General features: G+C 42.7%; 1 protein-coding gene across 3 annotated transcripts in view; it reads right to left on the bottom strand.

The window, feature by feature from the left end:
• The window catches only part of LOC131468963 (dipeptidyl aminopeptidase-like protein 6), a 90,518-nt gene that overhangs the window by 61,302 nt on the left and 10,150 nt on the right, over positions 1–19,066 (bottom strand). The window contains exon 1 of one of the 3 annotated variants that reach the window (XM_058643732.1): positions 17,509–17,586. The exons of 1 other annotated variant lie outside the window; for it this stretch is intronic. In XM_058643732.1, the coding sequence (XP_058499715.1) occupies positions 17,509–17,565 (57 nt within the window). In that variant the 5' untranslated portion in view covers positions 17,566–17,586. Of the gene's footprint in view, positions 1–10,059; positions 10,959–17,508; positions 17,587–19,066 lie in introns of those variants that run through there. One more of the 3 variants, XM_058643715.1, reaches the window with a different exon arrangement.

A 19,066-nucleotide genomic window follows, 5' to 3' on the forward strand; every position in this document is an offset into this window, starting at 1 on the left:
AAAAGGCACCAGCCTTCAAACCCACCTTCATGGCTGGAGCGACAAAACTTTTCTCTCCCCTCACTCACGGCCAAACCAGAAAGCACACAGGAGGTCTGACGAAGGACGCAACATGAAAACCTCCCTCATGTGTTATTCATCAGAAGACTACACCAGAGCCTGGAGGCAGGAGAGGCCCTGCTTAGTCGTGGCATCATTTTGTGAGAGCACCAATAACAGCCGAAGCTTGTTGCAGGCCCTCACACGGGTTGAGCTCACGGCTTTCATCATGGCTGTCTTTCTTTGTTTAAAAATCCCTGCTAACACCTCTGCTTTTCATGCTGCAACAAGTGTCTGATGTGGAAAAGGTCTATCAACATGCAGCATCTGCATGCTCCACCACAAAATGTACACTATTTGTTAGAAAGCCCACACTATTACAGTGTGTCCAGCTTCTTGGGTGTTTTGGCCCCATCGAGATTCAGACCTGGTATTTAGATCCATCCTCAAGGATCAAGTCACACGTAGATAGCGTTAAGTACGACTGTTCACACCTGGATCCGTCTCCTGTGACCAAATGGGATCAGAGCTATCTAGCCTCACCTGCCCTGTATTCAAATAGGTCCTGACGTAATCGGCGCTTTAAACAAGTCTGACTGAACAGATGTGTCTGATGTCAATGTGTGTGTCTGTGTCAGACAGAGAGCGAGGGGAAAGAGTCTGAAGGAGCGATTTAAACCCTACTTATGCTGCTGTAACATGAAATACACAAATAAATACAAATACGGAGTAAATAAACGTTCAGTTCACACTGAAACAGACTATATTCCTGCTGCTCAGTAATGCGTCCACATCAGTCCCCAAACCACCTCTAAATGTGGTTTTTGGGAGGATCACATTTTGGTGATGCTCTAATAAGACAATGTTGACTATGCAGCATTGACTATCCTTTCATGTGTGCATGAGAGTGCGTCCCCCAGGGGTGCGTCGGTGCTGTATCATGGCCGGGTCGATAAAAGAACCCGCCTGTGTGACACAACATATTACTGCAGCCTGGTCTCAGCCCAGAAAACATCTGTGAGAGAAGCCAGAAGAAATGGTAGCAACGCTGCTGCTCTAATTCCCGCCAGCAGACATGGTGTAAAAGAGAATTTCCTTCACTCGCTTTAGGGTCGCCGTCATTATCGCAGTCACAGAGGATGAGAGTCTCAGTTTTAGCATAAAGAAAAGCAGGGGAGATGATCTGGTGTGCATCCTCTGGTTTCTCCTGCATAACCCCCACGCATCTGTTATGATCTTTACCCCCGCTTCAATTACACGTTCCAATTAAGCAAATGGCTTTGATGATTCTTTGTCTTCCTCAGTCAGAAAAAAGGTCTCTGTCTGTGTCTCCAGGTCAGACCAATCCCTCAGCCCGGCTGATGTTGCCAGGGCGACCATGCAACCTTCCCAAATGAAATGCAGAGGTGACATCATGTGTCTCTTACATTTTGGTTAAAACCAATGTAAGCTGTCAGCTTTTTAGTTTCAAAATTGAATTTCCATTTCTTTGTTGATGTTTTATTTATTTATTCATCTACCTACTGAAGGATTTTTGACCTAATTTTCACAGATGGCATCCTACATTAAGATAGCAGCGGTGAGTAATGTGCCTGAGGCAATGTTTCACAGGAACCAAGCCTGAGCTCACCTGCAGCTGTACTGTATGTCCAAAAATATAGGACAGTGTTTCGTTGGCACAATGGTTGGACCACAACAGTCTCTAGTGGCGGAACAGACAAAGTGCACGGAAAATCCATGAAAATGTCCCAGTGCTTGTTGTTTTAGATAATGAAATGAGACTGCGTTGTCGACGAAACAGAACTAATATTAACCCTTGGAACACAGAGCATTTCGGCTGCTCTGTGTGCAACATACAGTGTCTTATTTTCCAGCACAACCTAGGCAATCTGATTTTTCTCATTTTCACCAACTACATAAAGATAAAGTACTAAAAATGTTTGATTTTGATGATTGAATTCGTGAAATTTGGAAATACGTCACACTTCAAAGTTCACTAGATAAAAAGGATATAAAAGGATTCATAACTTTGACTCAACAACAAAAACATTTTTAAAGCCTGAATATGTGACCTATAAACATCCCCCCCCCAGGATGTCCATATAAGGAGTTGTGTATTATTATTCCCACGGCAATTTACCATGGGTGCGCCAGCGGCACAGATCCGCGCCGCGTGAGCACTAAGGGTTAACAAACAGCAGACAGTGAAGTAAATGAACGGTTCAACTAACAAAGACGTTCCCTCATCATCTCTTAAGACGTGCTGCACTGCTGTTATCCAACCAGTCACAGAGAAAATAATCCTGGACTTGTCGGAAGTTAAAAAAAAAAGACAATCAAATGGGAGAATACATTTATATTAAGAAATGATGGATGAAATTCTTAAAAGCAGCGGAAATCTGAATGATACGCAGTTACATCACATCAGTAGAATGAGCTTTTGATTTACTGGAGATGTGACTGACACCAACAATGAAGGCGTTTTGTTTGTTTTGTTTGTTTGTTTGTTTGCTTGCATGTACGTTTAATGGGCTATATTTTGCCCAGAAAGATTACAGTTATAAATGTGTCAGCGAGACGTGAAAAGGAATAAAAGTTTGACACCTGATGGTGATGCGTTTCTTTCTTCACATCATCTCCGCGAGCAAAAAGTTCTGACGCTCAACAACAGCCGCCTGACAGGATCCTGGTCTCATCATGGATTATTATGGACTGTCTGCATTTAAACCCTGACTGATAGCACTGTCAGCTTGTGTAATAATACAGTAAATTATCGAGAGGAAGAGGAGCCATGTCTCAGAGCCCGGTGCTGTTGACAGTTCTGCTGGGGTGGGTGGGGAGACGGTGAGAGGGATGATGAGTGTTGACGTGCCGTGCGGGGGATGAATGACCTGTTGAGATGCCCATTGGGGGAAAAAAAAGAGTTAAAGAATAAAAAAAAATGGTCAATAGTGAATAAGTCACTCAGCAGCAGCCTACACAGCGAAACAGTGAAACAGGAGTAGAGGCTCAGGCCGAAAGAGGCCGACTATTTTCAGATTGAAGAGGAGAAAAAAATGTCATAGTTACAGTGGACAGTGTGTTGCGTGACAGAAGCAAAGGACACTCAGAGTGTGCAACGTGGGACCTGAGTCATCTCCAGATGGCAGTCAAAGCCACCAAGAAGCAGCAGAATGTCTGTGTGTGTGCGCGCGCGCATGTGTGTTCCTCGAGCTCGCAGCCTCACCCTCTCCACCTTTGCAACCATGGCAACGCTGAGCAAGAGGTCCTGCTGAGGATGCTTTGTTGTCCTTAGGGGAGAAGCAGCACTGGGTGACAGCACATTGGCTTTGTGTGCCTTTTGCTGCGCACTGGCTCATACGGTCAATCACAAAATTGTATTTTCTTACGCCGTGTGACCCGACGTCCTGCGTTTTAATGCCAGTTCCTTACATTTTGAGATCAGCTTTAACATCCAGGGTTCAGCATGTTTTATAACAGTGGATCAGGTGACCATGCACAGGGAAGGAACTGCTCAGTGAGTTATCCCTCTGCAGTCCCCTGTGGCACAGTGAAGCAATTCACCATCTTTCAGCTGATTGTTTTGGATTTATGGCCTGCAGCTGCACTGTTTTGGTTCACTCTCATAGCTCTCATCATCCTTTGCAGGTGGCTCTACAGATGGGTTAGAAAATAAAGCCAGATCAGTGAAGACCAAAACAGACAGTTCAAGAGAATGAATAGGCCTTGGACTTGAATGCAGCATATGGACACAAATATTACTCAAAATAAATTACAAATACACCAACAGACAGACACAGATCTATAATAACTGGCAGAGGTGCTATTGCTATCATGCTATTGATACTATTATTTGCATCCTTCATCTGAAAACAGGCTCTGTCAGTAAATACTGATCAGATCTGACTGAAGAATTCACTTCTGAAACTTCTCGTGGCCACTTCTTTGTGATTTCACTCATCCTCCAACCCGCCTGCAGCCGTCTCGCTTTACTAGCACAATGTTGCCTTTGCCTTCATTTCCCACTTCCTGTGTGCAGGGTGGCGTGTTTATATTTAAAAGTTAACTCACACACACACACAACTGATTGACAGCGGAACAAAAAGCGTGTCCTCAAATAAAGTCCTTTTCTGTGGCAAGTGCTCCACATGCCTCTACCACTTTTTGTACTTTGTATTCAGCCGGCTTTACACCTTCAAAAGGAAAAAGGTATTGTGCCTCCATCGATACTCATATATTTAACTCATTACTCATTACAGTTATAAGTAAAAACTCAATAATGTAAAGCAATGGGGCAGAGGGTGGCCAGGTCTGTGAGGCACTAACCTTTGATTTTTACACTGGGTTTAAAGCAAACCAAATACCCTTTTTTTTCTTTACACATCATTCCTCATCTCTCTCCTCTGTCGCCTTATTTCTGTGTAATATCTCAACTGGTAAGTCTAAAAAAGAGACAGATAAGTGGACTGAACACAGCACACAGACACACAACCACACACACACACACACACACACACAGGGAAAATGAAAATGTGGCTTTTTGCACCACCTATGCAAATGTAAAAGGATTTTCTGGGGATTCACCATCATTTTGGAGGATTGCAGCGGGTCATAAAAGCAGCAGCAGTCTTCACAGAGAGAGCGAAGACAGCGCTGCTCTCCTTCTTATCTTGTTGTGCTCCATCTGCCTGATTTATCAGAGCTCCAGGCCTCAATGGCAGCGCAGCGCTAAACTAAGACTTGGGACGCGGGCCAAAGTGTCTAACTCACATCTGGAGTATGTCTCAGTTGAAGGCACAAATAAGTGCATATAGGAGGACAGACAGCATCATATGTGTCCTGCTGACGATATACAGTTTTATCAACGACTCCACTTCTTGCAAAAAAAAGAACTCACCTCGGGGGCACCTCAAGTTCTCGACCTGTGCCAGAATTTGAACGGGCAACCTTCCAGTTACAAGCCCAGTTCCCTTCCTCTTCCTAATTCAATTTATACAGATTTTCTTTATTGTCATTGAACATTCTGTTGAGGATGGAAGGCTTTCGATTATTATTTCATTATCGGGTCTTCTTCCGTAGCACAGAATGTAGAGAAGCGGATGATAAAGCACATTTGAGTGGACGCCATTGTGATTGACAGCTCTTATCATCCAATAAGTGCCTGGACGCAGGTGACGGCTGCCAATTTCTGGTTTCATAAACTGACATGGCCACTGAAAAAAAAATAATCTCAAGCCTTTGTGTTGTGGAAAAATTTGCGTATCACTGCTTATCTTGCTTATCTTGTGCAGAGCACAGGCACACGTTGTTTTGTGGGGGGGGGGGGGCAGAGACGAGACCTGTGGCCCTGAAAGGTCAAGGTACCAGACAAAGAGTAAATCAATGGCGCCCAGAGAATTCCAGGTCACCAACGGAAAGTAAGTCAGGATCATGAGAAGGAGTTAGTGGAGCAGTGTTAGAATAAATGTTATTTCTCCATTACACTATATGTTGTGAGAGTTCGTCATGTCTACTGATTGAACTTAGTTTTTTGGTTCTACTTTTTTACAGCTGGAAGTCACACGCCAAAACTGGTTAATAAGTTAAAGAAAACTTCCTTTTGTCTAAAAAAACAAACCAAAAAAATTCCAATGCCCTTTGTTTTGCATCCAGAGGCCAAAGTCCAGTCTATGGTTGGATGGTTGGAGCTCTCTTATGCCATAACACTGAAGCTCCCAAACTACCTCACTAATCTCACTTTAATCTACAAGGTACTGTTTAAATGGAAAGAACTGTCCTTGAACATCTCCAATGGAGAATCTCAGGCGTTATAATCTGATGTGTGTTATGATTCTTGTAAGTGTCTGTTCTTGTATTGTCCTTAAATGTGTTTCATAATTGTTCCTGTCTTTAAAAGGAGATCATGACCGCACTGAGGCTGCCCGACTAAATAAAGCTTAAATAAAAACTCCTCCTTCACCACCAGCAGCTCCACTTTCTCGACATTACGGAGGCTTTGTTTTGCAAATTTAAGGAGCATCTGATCAAAAGTCAAATTAGAATAATTTTCCATTACATTTTCATAAATCTGCAGCCACTGAGGCAAACTAATGACCATGCATTAGAGCACAGCATGCATGTTTCTGCGGAATATGAGTTTATCGCTGACGACTGGAGCTTTATGAACACGGATTCAAAGCTCGTATCACACACATCATAATTACAAAGCAGCGTGTTTCAGCTATTTCGAGTTAAACTGATGTTGGCTTACAATGTACAAATGTTGGTGGTGATTAACAGGATAAATTGATATTATAACTAATTCAGCTACTGACATAAGCCCACAGTAGTACAGAGCATGATAAAAGCTTTTAGATGTGGCTCAGCGGCATGAATCTGGGATTTGTCTTAATTACATCACCATAAATAGTTTTTTTTTTTAAATTATATGAAATGATATTACAGCCGCACTCAGCAGAGGCTTTTTACATCAGAACTCAATAAAGGACAATGAGGAATCTCTCTTTGAGACAGTAATGGCGCATTTCCACTGGCTCTACTCACCACGCCACGCCACGATTTAAGTAGCGTTTCCACTAGCCTAGTACCTGGTACCAGGTACTAAAAAACATGGGTTAATCTCCAACAACTACAGACGTCTGGTGTAAAGTCACTCGTGTGTGTGTGTGTGTGTGTCGTGTATAAAACAAAGTCACCGCAGTTTCACTCAGCCGTGCAGTGATGACTCCGCCCACGTTAAGTAGGTACTTTTTTGGAGATGCAACCTAATCGCGCCGTGTCGTGCCGAGGCAAGTAGAGCCGGTGGAAATACGCCATGAATGTTTTCTTGTCACAGTGTTTCTTAGCTAAAGAGAATTTAGATAATAGATAATAATTAACTGTTGAAGTTCTTATTTTCATGGAAATCTCCATGAAGTTAAATGAAAAGTTAAACATTTTTCACTCAAATAAAGAAATGCTAACGAAGCTAATGTTCCCAATTATGTTATTGTAAATTTGTCGTGGCATTTTGTTGGACTTTAACCCTTTAACGCCGAGCGTATCACCGACGACACGTTTGTGCAATTTGCATTACCATAATTACGCAACAATTTGTGAAGTTTGTGCTGAAAGCTGAGAAGTGACACGTCAAAGTCAATGTGTGGTTATTACGGTAAAATTCACTCGCACTGATGCAGGAAGCCACTGAATCAGCTTCTTTGTTGCCAGAGAAGAGAGAGTTGGAAAAAAAACGCCTATGCATAGTTCTTTTTTGTTTGTTTTGGCCTGTTTTTGCATATTCTTCGACATTTTCTCCGACTTTATTAACTCCTGAGAGAAATTTCTTTCTTTCTCTGCATTTAACCCATCCTCTACTAGGAATTAGGAGCTGAGCAGCGCCCGGGGAGCAATGGGGGTTGGGTACCTTGCTCAGGGGTACCTCAGCCCTTTGACCTGGTGGGGACTCAAATCTGCAACTGTCCAGTTACAAGCCAAGTTCTGTTTCCACCTGGCCATGGCAGCCCCAAACCAAGACTCAAATGTTTTTTTTTGTAAATGTGTTGTAAATTGAAAACACAAAACCTGTACAACTCTAGTGTTTTGGGGTTTTTTTCATTTTAAATTGTTGATACGCTATTTTAACATGCAGTAAATTGTAAATAACTGCCAGATAGTGAAAGAAAAAATGGGCAAAAGCACTTACATTTTCTGGCCATTTTTATGGTTTAAATAAGCAAAAGAAATAAAAATGTAAGGCTTAGGTGTTCAAGGGTTAAATTGCGATGCATATGTGTATTGGTCTTACTGCATTCATTTAAGCTTCTGTTATACAGCTGGCTTTGCTGTGTGCTTTTCCACAATTTTATTGTATAGTGTTTTCTTGTGTTGGAAAAGGCAGGTAAAACCTCACGAGGAAGCATTCAACTGCCTCGTGTTTGTATTGTTTTGCATCCGACATCCACAACAGTTTGCTGAATGTCTTTGTTATCGTTCAGCATCACACTGTGAAACACAAACAAAGACAGAATGGTCACGTTTCCTAACGTAATTGCCCCATAAAGAAAAAAAAGTATATTATTATATAGAAATATTTCACCTTCACATTAGGAAACAATCAATCAAAAGAACACGCAGGTTTCTGTTTGCAGTAAACAGTGGCGAGGAGGAGAAACAACTGCTCCTGTTATTTCCCTGTCGGTGACTCAAAACCACAAAACACTCGTGTTTGCACACAGAGCACAGCAACAATTAATCAATTCAATAAAAATGCTACAAAGACACGGGGTTTGTGTTGTGAAAGCTCAGGAGCTCGAAACACCCCAGTGAACAAATTACCAAATTATTCACTTGTGTTTTTTTGACAGTTTTGAGCAAACAGCAAAGCGTGTGTCTGGCTCTGCAAGATTTGAGAAGCGGGCTGAACAGCCGTAAATATCTGGACAAATGAAAATAAACTACGCCATTTCAGAGTCCATTTTTACCCTTTACCTTATGAAAAATAAACGGAAACAACATGAGCTAATCCAAACTTTTACACTAGAAGGCAGGGTTGGAAATAACACTCTTTGAAATCCTCCGCTCTTCTCCCGAGGCAAGAGGCAATTTCATGCTTCAGCACAACTCAGGGGGAACATCAGTACTAGAGGTGACTTCAAGGTTAACAGTGCAAACCTTATACATATGCTAAAAAATCCACTAATAGCTCCTGACCACACTTCTAGAACCATTAGGAAAAAAGAAAAATCATTATTTTGAATCTTCCTCTTAAAAGTGCCCATCGGGAGCATAAAATGAACACGGGGGGGGATTTTGAATGAAACATGAGAATGTGGCGATCAGTGAGAAGTTGCAGTTTACCCTCCTGACAGCAGATGCGTCGTCAGCACTGAGCCTGTTGCCACCATTATCTCTTGACTCTCGGTGTGACAGACATCAATAATTCAGAGGAACATCCAAGTGTTGGCAGCAGCCAGTTAACAATGAAAGGCCAGTGAAGCACATTTGTGTTTGAGCTGTGTCCTGTGTCCAACAAGCCACACATTGTATACTAACAAATGCACATGACACGGGTCCAGGCCATTAAATCTGGCACTGACGTCTTTGTTTAGAGAGAACCTGAGAACAAAGTGGAGAGACATGATTTCATACTGATAAACCTTTATAAATATATGTATTATTTAATACGTGGCAAACTCATACAAATCTGAACTCCTGTACTGAAAAGCTGTCAATCACACGGGGGTCTCGCTCGTCTATCTTCCTGTAAACAGTAACGTAATCATGTGCTATTAAAGAAGACCTGAAACTAGCAGCGTTCTCCACATATAAGTCAAAAGAAAATCTCCAGTGATAATTACAGTCGTAACAACTATCTCTCAAAAAACCACAGAACCAAAACTAAGCCAACTCTTCTCATTGTACTGAGTAGAAAATCAACTCGGTTACTTTCAGTTCTTCCCCCCAAAAAACAACTGCTTTCAGAGTTGCAGTTTGTTGTGGAACACACGCCTCTGCCTCCATTTTCCAATCAAAATAATGTTGATTTCCCAGCTCCACATGACAAATACCACTCTATAGGGGACTGTGAGTGATGTGGCTGAAGCCACGTCTATGGTTTTTTTTTCCAAAGCGTGTGGCAATTTCAGCACCACAGACAGCGACAAAGGAAAAGCACTGTGTCTGTGTCTCTTTGCGTCAACAACTGCACAAAACCATGTGGCATTTGCACATGTCGAATCCAAATATGTCCAAATGCACACATGTGTCAGGCCCCCTGTAAGTGTGTGCACACATGAATCATTCAAAAACATGATGACAAAGGGGAAGAAAAAAAAACACGCTCATGTGTGGAGGCCATTGCATAAAAATCCTTATTTTAAAACTTTTGAAACAGCCTGTAAACATTAAGCCAATGACAGAGCATCTAAGCGTGTGTGTGTGGTATAGTGTAGTAGTATAGTTGTGAATCATCTATCTGCAAACCTTGCGTATGGATTGAGAGCTACAGTGTGTCGACAAGTGAAGCATAATGTGTCTTACATGCTCATCCTCCCGCAAGCATTTTTTGCGGTACGGCACGTGCGGTCTGCCATCGCTGAGCTGCTGCGGGCTCTTCACTGCGTTTTCTTCGTCTGCCACCTGTCCGCCCAGGAGACGGCTGGCCTCAGGTGGGTGCGGGAACGAATTGGCCGTGTTGATCTTCCCGGTGAATCTTTGATACAGCGAAGACATCATTTAAAGGTCCAGTCCAAAGCAAATAAGTCACAGCATGTCAGAGCCACAGATGGATCTTGACCGGGTTTCTGTGCGCTTCGAGGAGACCCAATAAGGCGGTCAATTTTCACGGAGCAATAATAAAAGAAAGAAGGGGGAAAAAAAGATAAGCTGAGGGTATTTAACGAGATTCTGTGGACAGTGGATGACTCACAGTTCAAAGTGGCAGAGCGATGAAGCTGAAACCTTGGCGGTGATGACCTTTTTTCTTTATCCAGGCGCACAGCAGACTGCTGGGTTGTAGGTGTCAATAGTTACTCTCTTCTGTATTCACAACACGTTGTCTCCCCCTCTTCAATATCCCAATGTCTCCATCCATCGGCGAGATAGCAGACGGATGCGCCGAGTTCCCGACCAGATTTTGGATCCCGTCCAGACTCGACAAAAACAAAAGCGCAAAAGATAATGTCTCCACACTTTGGGCTGTGTGGTTTCTTCTTCTTCTTCTTCTTCTTCTTTTTTTTGGCGGACAGCCTTGGAGTAGTGTCAGAGACGCAGGGAGCACCGGCGGTGTTTACTCTCCTCCGCGGACGCGCTCTGCATGAGAAGTGACCAAGACTGAGAGCAGCTCCACCGTTACACCAACTGTCATAAACGAGCTACTGCGCACAACATGTGCCATAAATGCACTCGTGGCACCTCAGTTCACCCTCATGTACATCCTTTGACAATGAAGTCTCACCTGAATATGATTTCTTGAATTAAGAGTTTAACAAAAGCCCATAAATGGCTGCACATGGTACCAGGACAGAGCGCGAGTGCCTCCCTGTGGCGCAGTGCGTTACAGCAGGCTGAACCTCCCCCCCCCCCCCCCCCCCCCCCCAACACGTATAATGTGTAACATAAATCTTGTTTAATGAGAATAAAGTTATAATAACCTCAGATGCAACACATATGTCATCCGTGCAACAGAGTAAAAATAAAACGAATATGTTATGACAGATATGTGTCGTAATGACATAAATGTGAGGAGTCATCCCCAATACAACCGCTGTGGTAATCGTTTATTTACTTAGTAAGTATTAAGAGTTGTTATACTGGCACAAATGAGTTCTTAAATTGACTAGATTTTGCAGTATGACTAACAGTAAGAGCTCAATATTGTTTTTTTAAGTAGTTAAAGACAGACTTGAAGTTAAAGCTGCAGTGCGTCGTTTTGGTGATTTTTGGTACAGTCGCTGATTAATATTCTCCCTCTGTGCGTGCTGCACCCTTCGTCTGTCTAACAAAACAATCACACCTGACTGAGGGGGAGCATTTGTGTATGTATGTGTTATTATTATTTATTTACCTGTCAAACTGCCGAACGGTCAGGCTTTTCTGAGCAGAATAATTATCTGTGAAACCTTTTGGAGGGCACTTCTTTGTGCTTTCTATACTCCAGCTGTCTCACTTTACTCGCGTTACATTGCTGTTGTCTCCGTCTTAAGCTGGGGACACACTGCAAGACTTTTGAGTCACAGTTGGGCAGATGGCAGTTCGGTACGGCTGGTTCGGCACAGAAATCTGTTAGTGTGTGAGAGGTACAGACTCGAATTGGCTCCGTGTGTGAGGGTAACAGACCAGACCCAACGTCAGTCGCAATCAATCAAACAAGTTGGAATATGTTTTGAGGTCGTCTGGAGTAGTGTGTGATTACTGATCCAACTGCAAACACATGTTGCGACAGGAACAGGAAGGAATATAACAACTGTCGCTCCCGTAAGAGTTTGATGCGTTCAGTTGGCTTCACAAAGTGGTGTGGTCTGTGATCCCTCACCAGACACAGCCGTTAAATGTGTGATCCCGTCTTTCAGTCGTCATAAAAAAACTCATTTGATAATGGTTTGAACGCAACAGACATTTGTTGATGCCTTACAACATGAACTAATATGTTTTTCTTTAAATCCCAAGACTCCGAAAACATCAGTGTTTGTTCGCACCCTTAATTTGCACAGTTGCCCTCCCTCTAAAGTCAGTTTACTCACACGTGCTATTCAGCTTACATTGCAGGCAGATTTCAAGGTTGAAGGGCTCACAGACAGCTTCACAGCAAATGCTAAATATTGGCTTATTGCGTGATATAGAGGAGGTAAAGGTCTCGAGTCAAACTGTTGCCATCGCTGTCATAAATGCCTCAGACGAACAACGCCTCAGCCTCCCACCGTGTCAGCTCCAACGATCACTCCACCGGGCCGAGCCGTATTTCAGAGAAATAGGTCATCTTAACAGGAGTACGGCTTCAAAGCAGCCCTCAAGCTCAGCTCAGCTCAAAACAGCCCCTCGATATTCTGTGCCACCGCTCTGCATCTTCCATTCACTGAAGCCAAGTTAATTCTGTAATTGTATCATGGTGCAACAAAGACGACAGCAAAAGAAGAAAACATTCCTATTCAGTTCTGAATGAAAGTATTAATTATTCTTTTCCAAATGGTGACTCATCTCTGCTGGAGACTCAAAGAACGATGGCTTGCATTATGATAGAATATGCATCTGGAATAAAAGATATGGATTTCAAAGGTTTGGTCATTCATTCAAAAACAAGGACATTACTGCCTCTGACTAATTAAAGCGATTCTCTGTTCCTTCCTTCCTCTCCATTTTAAAATCAATTTCCCTTTGATTGTTAATGTTGTTCATGAAGTAATTGAAGCACAACTTTTTGATGTTTGATGTTTATGAATGCAGCAGGTTCCCCCTCTTCCACAGTGGCTTCCAATTCGGTTCCGGTCATCATTTGTTTCTGTTGGTTCATAAATGCCTTTGCTGGGTGTGCACACCCCTGGGAGATAGGTCTTAAGTCACTTGTCGTCCATCCCAGCTGCACTGATAGATGTCTTCCAGTCACCTTCACCATGTTGGAGAGCCATTGTGCCTGGCTGCTTTAACACTCCCCTCAGGACCATGGCAGACAGCCTGGGCTCAGCTCGCTCCCCCATATCGCCGCCTCACAGATACAGCAGGTGACTGGAGCGATGCCTTTCCCCAGTCTCTGTCACATCGCTGCAGTCAAGCTCTGCGGTACGGGCGGTAAAAGACAACTGTAATGATGACGTTAGTTGAGGCCTACAGGTAACACCTTTGGGGGTGGTTGATGAAGCCGGTGGAGAGAATATAAGTTAGAGCTGCAGTGCGTAACGTTTTGTGCTATTTGTTGTTAATGACATTATCATTCTGCCTCTCTTTAGTCTTCTTGAACAGGAACGACTGTATGCTGTGTCCTCCATTTGTGAAGTAATACTATCAGAGCGGACTAAGGGAGTGTTTGTGTGTATACAGCAGCAGTGCAGGGGCAGGAGGGGCAAGAGGCATTAACCCTTTAACATCTAAATGTCAATCTGGACTTTCTGCTTATTTTAAAGAATATGTCAGTATGCTTTTGTCCATTTTTCCATGTATTACTATTAATATCTAATTTAATGCATGTTAAAATAGTGTATTAACAATTTTAATTGAAGAAAAACAAAAAGTTTTATTTAAAAAAAAAAAAAAAACACTGTAGTTGAACACCAGATTTTGCGTGTTAAATTTTTAACATATTTAACGTAACATTTGCGCTTTTTTCTCAATGTCCAAAAACAGTTTTTCCAACTCTCTCCTCTCTGGTGACAAAGACGCTCATTCTCCGGTTTCCTGCAACAGTGCGAGTGAAATTACCACAATAACCACATGTTGGCTTTGACTTGCTTTCAGAAACCGTTGGATTTTTTTCCTATAGCACAAACCATTATGTAATTACAGTAATGCATGTCTGCGATACGCTCGGTGTTAAAGGGTTTATCCCCTTAAATGACTTGGTTTATGTGAGCAGATTATTTCATTACTGAATCTTTCCAACAGCCACCTCGTTTTACTCGTGCAATGTTGCTGTTGCCGTCATCTGTCTTGGTATAACATGTATCACATCCTGTGTGCAGCGCGGGAACGTCACTGGACAACACGAGATCTAAACGCCACAATACTGAGAAACGCACGGAGAGTTGTGTGGCATGTTTTGATTTCAAAGATGCACACTACAGTTTTTTTTTTTTTTCAGAAATCCCATATGCAGTTTTTTGTTTTTTTTTTAAATACGTCTCAGCCTGATTACTTCTACTTTTTTGTGAAACAGACATGAATGTGATGAATAGCTTGAGGTGCAGTGTCACGCTACATTCATATATGATTCATGGACCCATGTGTAGGGCAATGCACGTTAAAATCTACAAAATAATGCATTGGCAGTAGCTGAAACACGGCAACTTGTTCACTTCGGCGCACACAACATGACACACAAATTAATTGGATGGAAGAGCAAACAGATCAATCATTGTAGCACTGTGAGATCCAATTTCCTCCAAACACTACTCGGCAAAGACTTTCCACATGTATGTATCTGAATGGGCTTAGTCACAGCCCACTGTAATCACATTTCTGCACAATTTTCCATTTGGTATTAGCCAGACACTAATGATTTCCCTTGATGCTTTGCTTTGCCAATCCAACCAAGGCAACAGGTTACTTCATCACTGCGCTGCATTACATGCTCAGCTTTGCTGGACACATGCATTCTATCTCAAAGTCGCCCTCAAGTTACTTTAACACTGTGATGTGTGTTAAGTGGTTTGCTCTCATATTTAAAACAAATTATCATAATCCACTTAAAACTAGCGGTGTACATTAAATCCAAAAACTAGTCTTCAAGCGGAAATTACACAATTAAGCGGTTCAGAGCAGAGGTTTTCATCCAGAGGGAAAGAGTTCACATGAGGACATGGAGGGAGAGTGATAATAAGGCGTAAAGATGCAGCATGAGGTGAAAGTACACTCACACTCAGAGTGACTGGTGTGACTGACATTTTTGGGTAATACGTCATTTTTTTTTTTTTTTTTTTAAGATGACAAACAAATATGACCTAATTCACAATATGAATCATGACAAGAGCTGATGTGTGCATAATACAATACAAGGACTATGTGATACATGATTATTTTGACCAGAGAAACCAGATATTTCCAGATGTACAATTGGTAAATGAATCAAAACATAATTGAAAACACATGAATTTTAAGTGAAAGACTGCGCAAACAAAATCTGCAAAATCTTTAGCAACTCAAAAGTAATCTGTCATAATGATCCAAACACTGTATATACAGTATATGCACTCACTGGCCACTTTATTAGGTACCCCTGCTTCAACACAAATATCTCATCATCATTGCCCAGTTTTGCCATTCACCCATTCACACCCACTCATACAACGCATCTATGTGCAGCACATTTTCTATCACTCATCTTTCATACCCATTCACACGCTGCCGGCACAGCAGTCAGGAGCAACAGGGGGTTAAGTGTCTGGTCCAAGGACACATCAGCACAGAGCCAGGAATTGAACCCTCTTCGAGTTGAAAGACGACCCGTTCTACCACTGAGCTACCGTCGCCCACAGTTCCAATAAGTATATGCAGAAGACCAGCTCTCAACACACAACACATCAAACCTCAAAGCAGATGGACTACAGACGTAAATCTCATCAGGTCCCACTGCTGCCACCTTATTGGGAGTCATGTGTACCTAATAAAGTGGCCAGAATAAGTACATATACACACACACACTAGATGGAAAGAAACAAATATAGACAGAATGTCAGGGTGAAAAAGTGTGTGTATTACTAACCCCTTTCCATTGGGTTCACGGTGGTGTATTGAACGCATTGAGATTTACCTCCCACCGCTCTCAGGGTGGAAATATGTTCCTCTGTCAGTGTTTATCAAAATTTAATTATGCGTCACTGTTGGCCAAAGTCAATAGGACTGTGGAAAAAAAAATATATATATATTTATCACTCACATATACCTTATAACTCTGCATTACAACACTTAGTTCACTCTGAGCCATGTAACAAAGGTAAATTCAATTACTGTGTGCTGCTAGTCACAGCACTTTATTACAATTGTGGTCTGCTGCACAAATCACCAAGGCAGATGCATTCAGTTCAGTCTGTATTAAGCTGATCATATGTTAACACAGGCAGCATAAACACAAACTGAGCCTTGTGTAACTTTACACATTTAATGCACTGGGGTTTTTTTAATAAAGAAAATCTAAATAAATGATAATATTCCATTACGCTCTCATCTTTAACTTGCTTGTAAAATTCAATTGTGTTAACAGCTCTCCGTGACAGAAGTTCGCCGAGTGTGTTGCCTCTTCTGTGGAGAATAAATACGGAATCCTCTAAGACATTACAGATGAAGGGTAGTTATGTGGTGAGCTGAAATTGAAATGGCAGCCGATAAGTCACTGAGGAAATGGAGTTTAATGCCGGCTGATGTGACAGAAAAGACTGAGACTGTGTTTGAGGGGAGCAGCAGACTCTAAATGTGGCTGCAGCAGATGAGGAGGAGAAGGAGGAATGATGGAGGGAGACACTGTTCAGTGCGTGTCACTTGAAATGTTGCGCTGCATGCGTGTTTGTGTTTGTGGCAGAACAAGGTGTGAACAGGGGTCGTAATGAAATCAAAATCTCACGAGCTCACGAGAGGCAATCAAAACATGCGTCTCTGCCTCGTCAAAAAGTAGATCATTTACAACCATATACTACATTATTCACATGCACTCTTAAGATTTCAACTGCAGCACTGAAATGTCAGATAATTAAAAGTATGACAATAGATGTAGCCGTTCTAGTTTGTCTAAATAAGAAACCTTCGGATGTGACTTAAAACCAAACCCCAAGCTCCCCCTCGACAATCTCCCTCACACCACATTTGCATGCAAGCGTGCAAACAATGTAAATTCAGCCTTTTAGACAAAGCTGAGCAATTAGCCGTCACGTCAACAAGTAAACACAATTCACAACACGCAGGCAAAGAATGTAAAACAGTCATTTATTTAAAAAAAACTCAAATACTCTCTCATGAAAACACACACAGACTTCAAGCCAACTTTACTCCTCACACTGACTAGTTCTCTGTAACAGACAACAGACGGCAACGCATCAAAGAGAATTAACAATTAGGGCGCAGAGAGTTCTCCACCACAGCATGTTACCAACCACACATTAGATGAAAATGAAACAGGAAACATTTGTCCATTAAGTTCCTCAGAAGGGACACCGGGAACTGCCGCTCCCTTCCTGCCAGTCCAGCTGCTATCAGAAAGAGCCAGCAGCCTTTTCTGTCAGAAGCAGGAGACTCACCCATAAACACAGACATTCCCCACAACGTGCCATGCATGCTAACAAGGGCCCTTACCCTTCTGGAGGAAGTGCTGGTGTCTATCCTTAGCTGGGTGGCTATGAGGACAGACATGATGCAAAGTGCCACTTGCTTTTCCACCCACTGCTCTGCTCACACCTTTGTGCTGTGAAGTTGGGGCTGCTCGAGGTGTCCGAGAAGTTCTCTCCCCCGCCCCCCCACCACCCCCTCTTTTCTCTCCTCTTCTCCCTCCCTCCCTCCCTATCCTCCAACGAAGGGAGAGGATGACCCAGGGCTCCAGGAGCCCAACCAGAACACCTCCCTCTCTCCTGGCAGGGTGAATCAATCACACACACAGACACTGGCTTTGCCTCCACGGGGGAGACGTGGTGGGACGAGAGGGAGGGGGTGTCGCCTCTGCTCGAGCTGCTCCAAAAGCTCCGGTTCTCCCTCCATCCCTGATTCGCTTCTTTGCTTACTCCCTCTCTCTCACACACACACACACACACACACACACACACACACACACTCTCTCAAGATGACTCTAACAAGAGTTGAGTACATCAGAGACACACACACACACGTTCCGTAACCCTTACCCTATAACCTTAACAACTAAATGCCTAACCCTAACCCTGAACCAGGTCTAAAGCCCGAAAAAGCCCTTTTATAGAACGTGAGGACCAGCCAAAAATGTCCTTTAATTTCCAAAATGTCCTACAAACACACACAGTTGTGCAACCGTCTTAGTGGGGACGAAGAAGAAGATAATGTGGACACTCACAGTCCCTAGCCCCTTAAATGCCTAACCCTGCCCTCAAAAAGCCCTTTAAAGTTGCGAGGATCAGCCAAAATGTCCTCACAAGGTCAAAATGTCCTGAATACTACTACTACTACTACACACACACACACACACACAAATTGCTCCTGAGCAAAATCAGTTCCAATACTGCCTGTTAGGCATTTTTCCCTCCCAGTGTGTGTGTCTATGTGTAAGTAGGTGTGTGTTTACCCAACCTGCACATATTATAGAGAAATTGATCACTTCAAGTCTGCTTTGCAGCTGGGTTGTGATTAAGCACAAGGAATATTTATGCTGCCTGTCACCCACATCATAAAATACAACACCTCAGCCACTCTCTTTCATGCACACACACGCCCATCAAACCATATGCTAATAAGACAGAAACCTGGCACAGGCACTACTTTATTAACTTTATTTATGTACAGTTTGCGACGTGTGTATCGAATCCCACAGCTGAGACTGTGCAGCAAACATGGGTGTCATGGGAGAGCGCGAATGCAAGGGCTTCCTGCAAAACTATACGACAAATCATATTTATCTTGGCTTATCTACTGAGCGTGACAAAAAGGCAGAGGAAGGGAGCGTCATATCTTGAGAAGAGCGGCACAGGCAGCACAAATAGCAAAGGATTCATAAGTCGCTCTATAAAAATGGCGCAAAAAAAGAATCGCAACAACTTAATCCCCAATCAGAGTCAGGAGTTAAATCACGGCTGGTGTTAATGCCACTTGTGTGTGGAATTAAATACAGATGTGGTGTGAGTTACACACATTATATCATATCATATTGCAAAAGAGTGCCGCAAGTTTT

The sequence above is a fragment of the Solea solea genome, chromosome 1, assembly GCF_958295425.1.
Source record: "Solea solea chromosome 1, fSolSol10.1, whole genome shotgun sequence".
NCBI classification, from domain to species: domain Eukaryota; kingdom Metazoa; phylum Chordata; class Actinopteri; order Pleuronectiformes; family Soleidae; genus Solea; species Solea solea.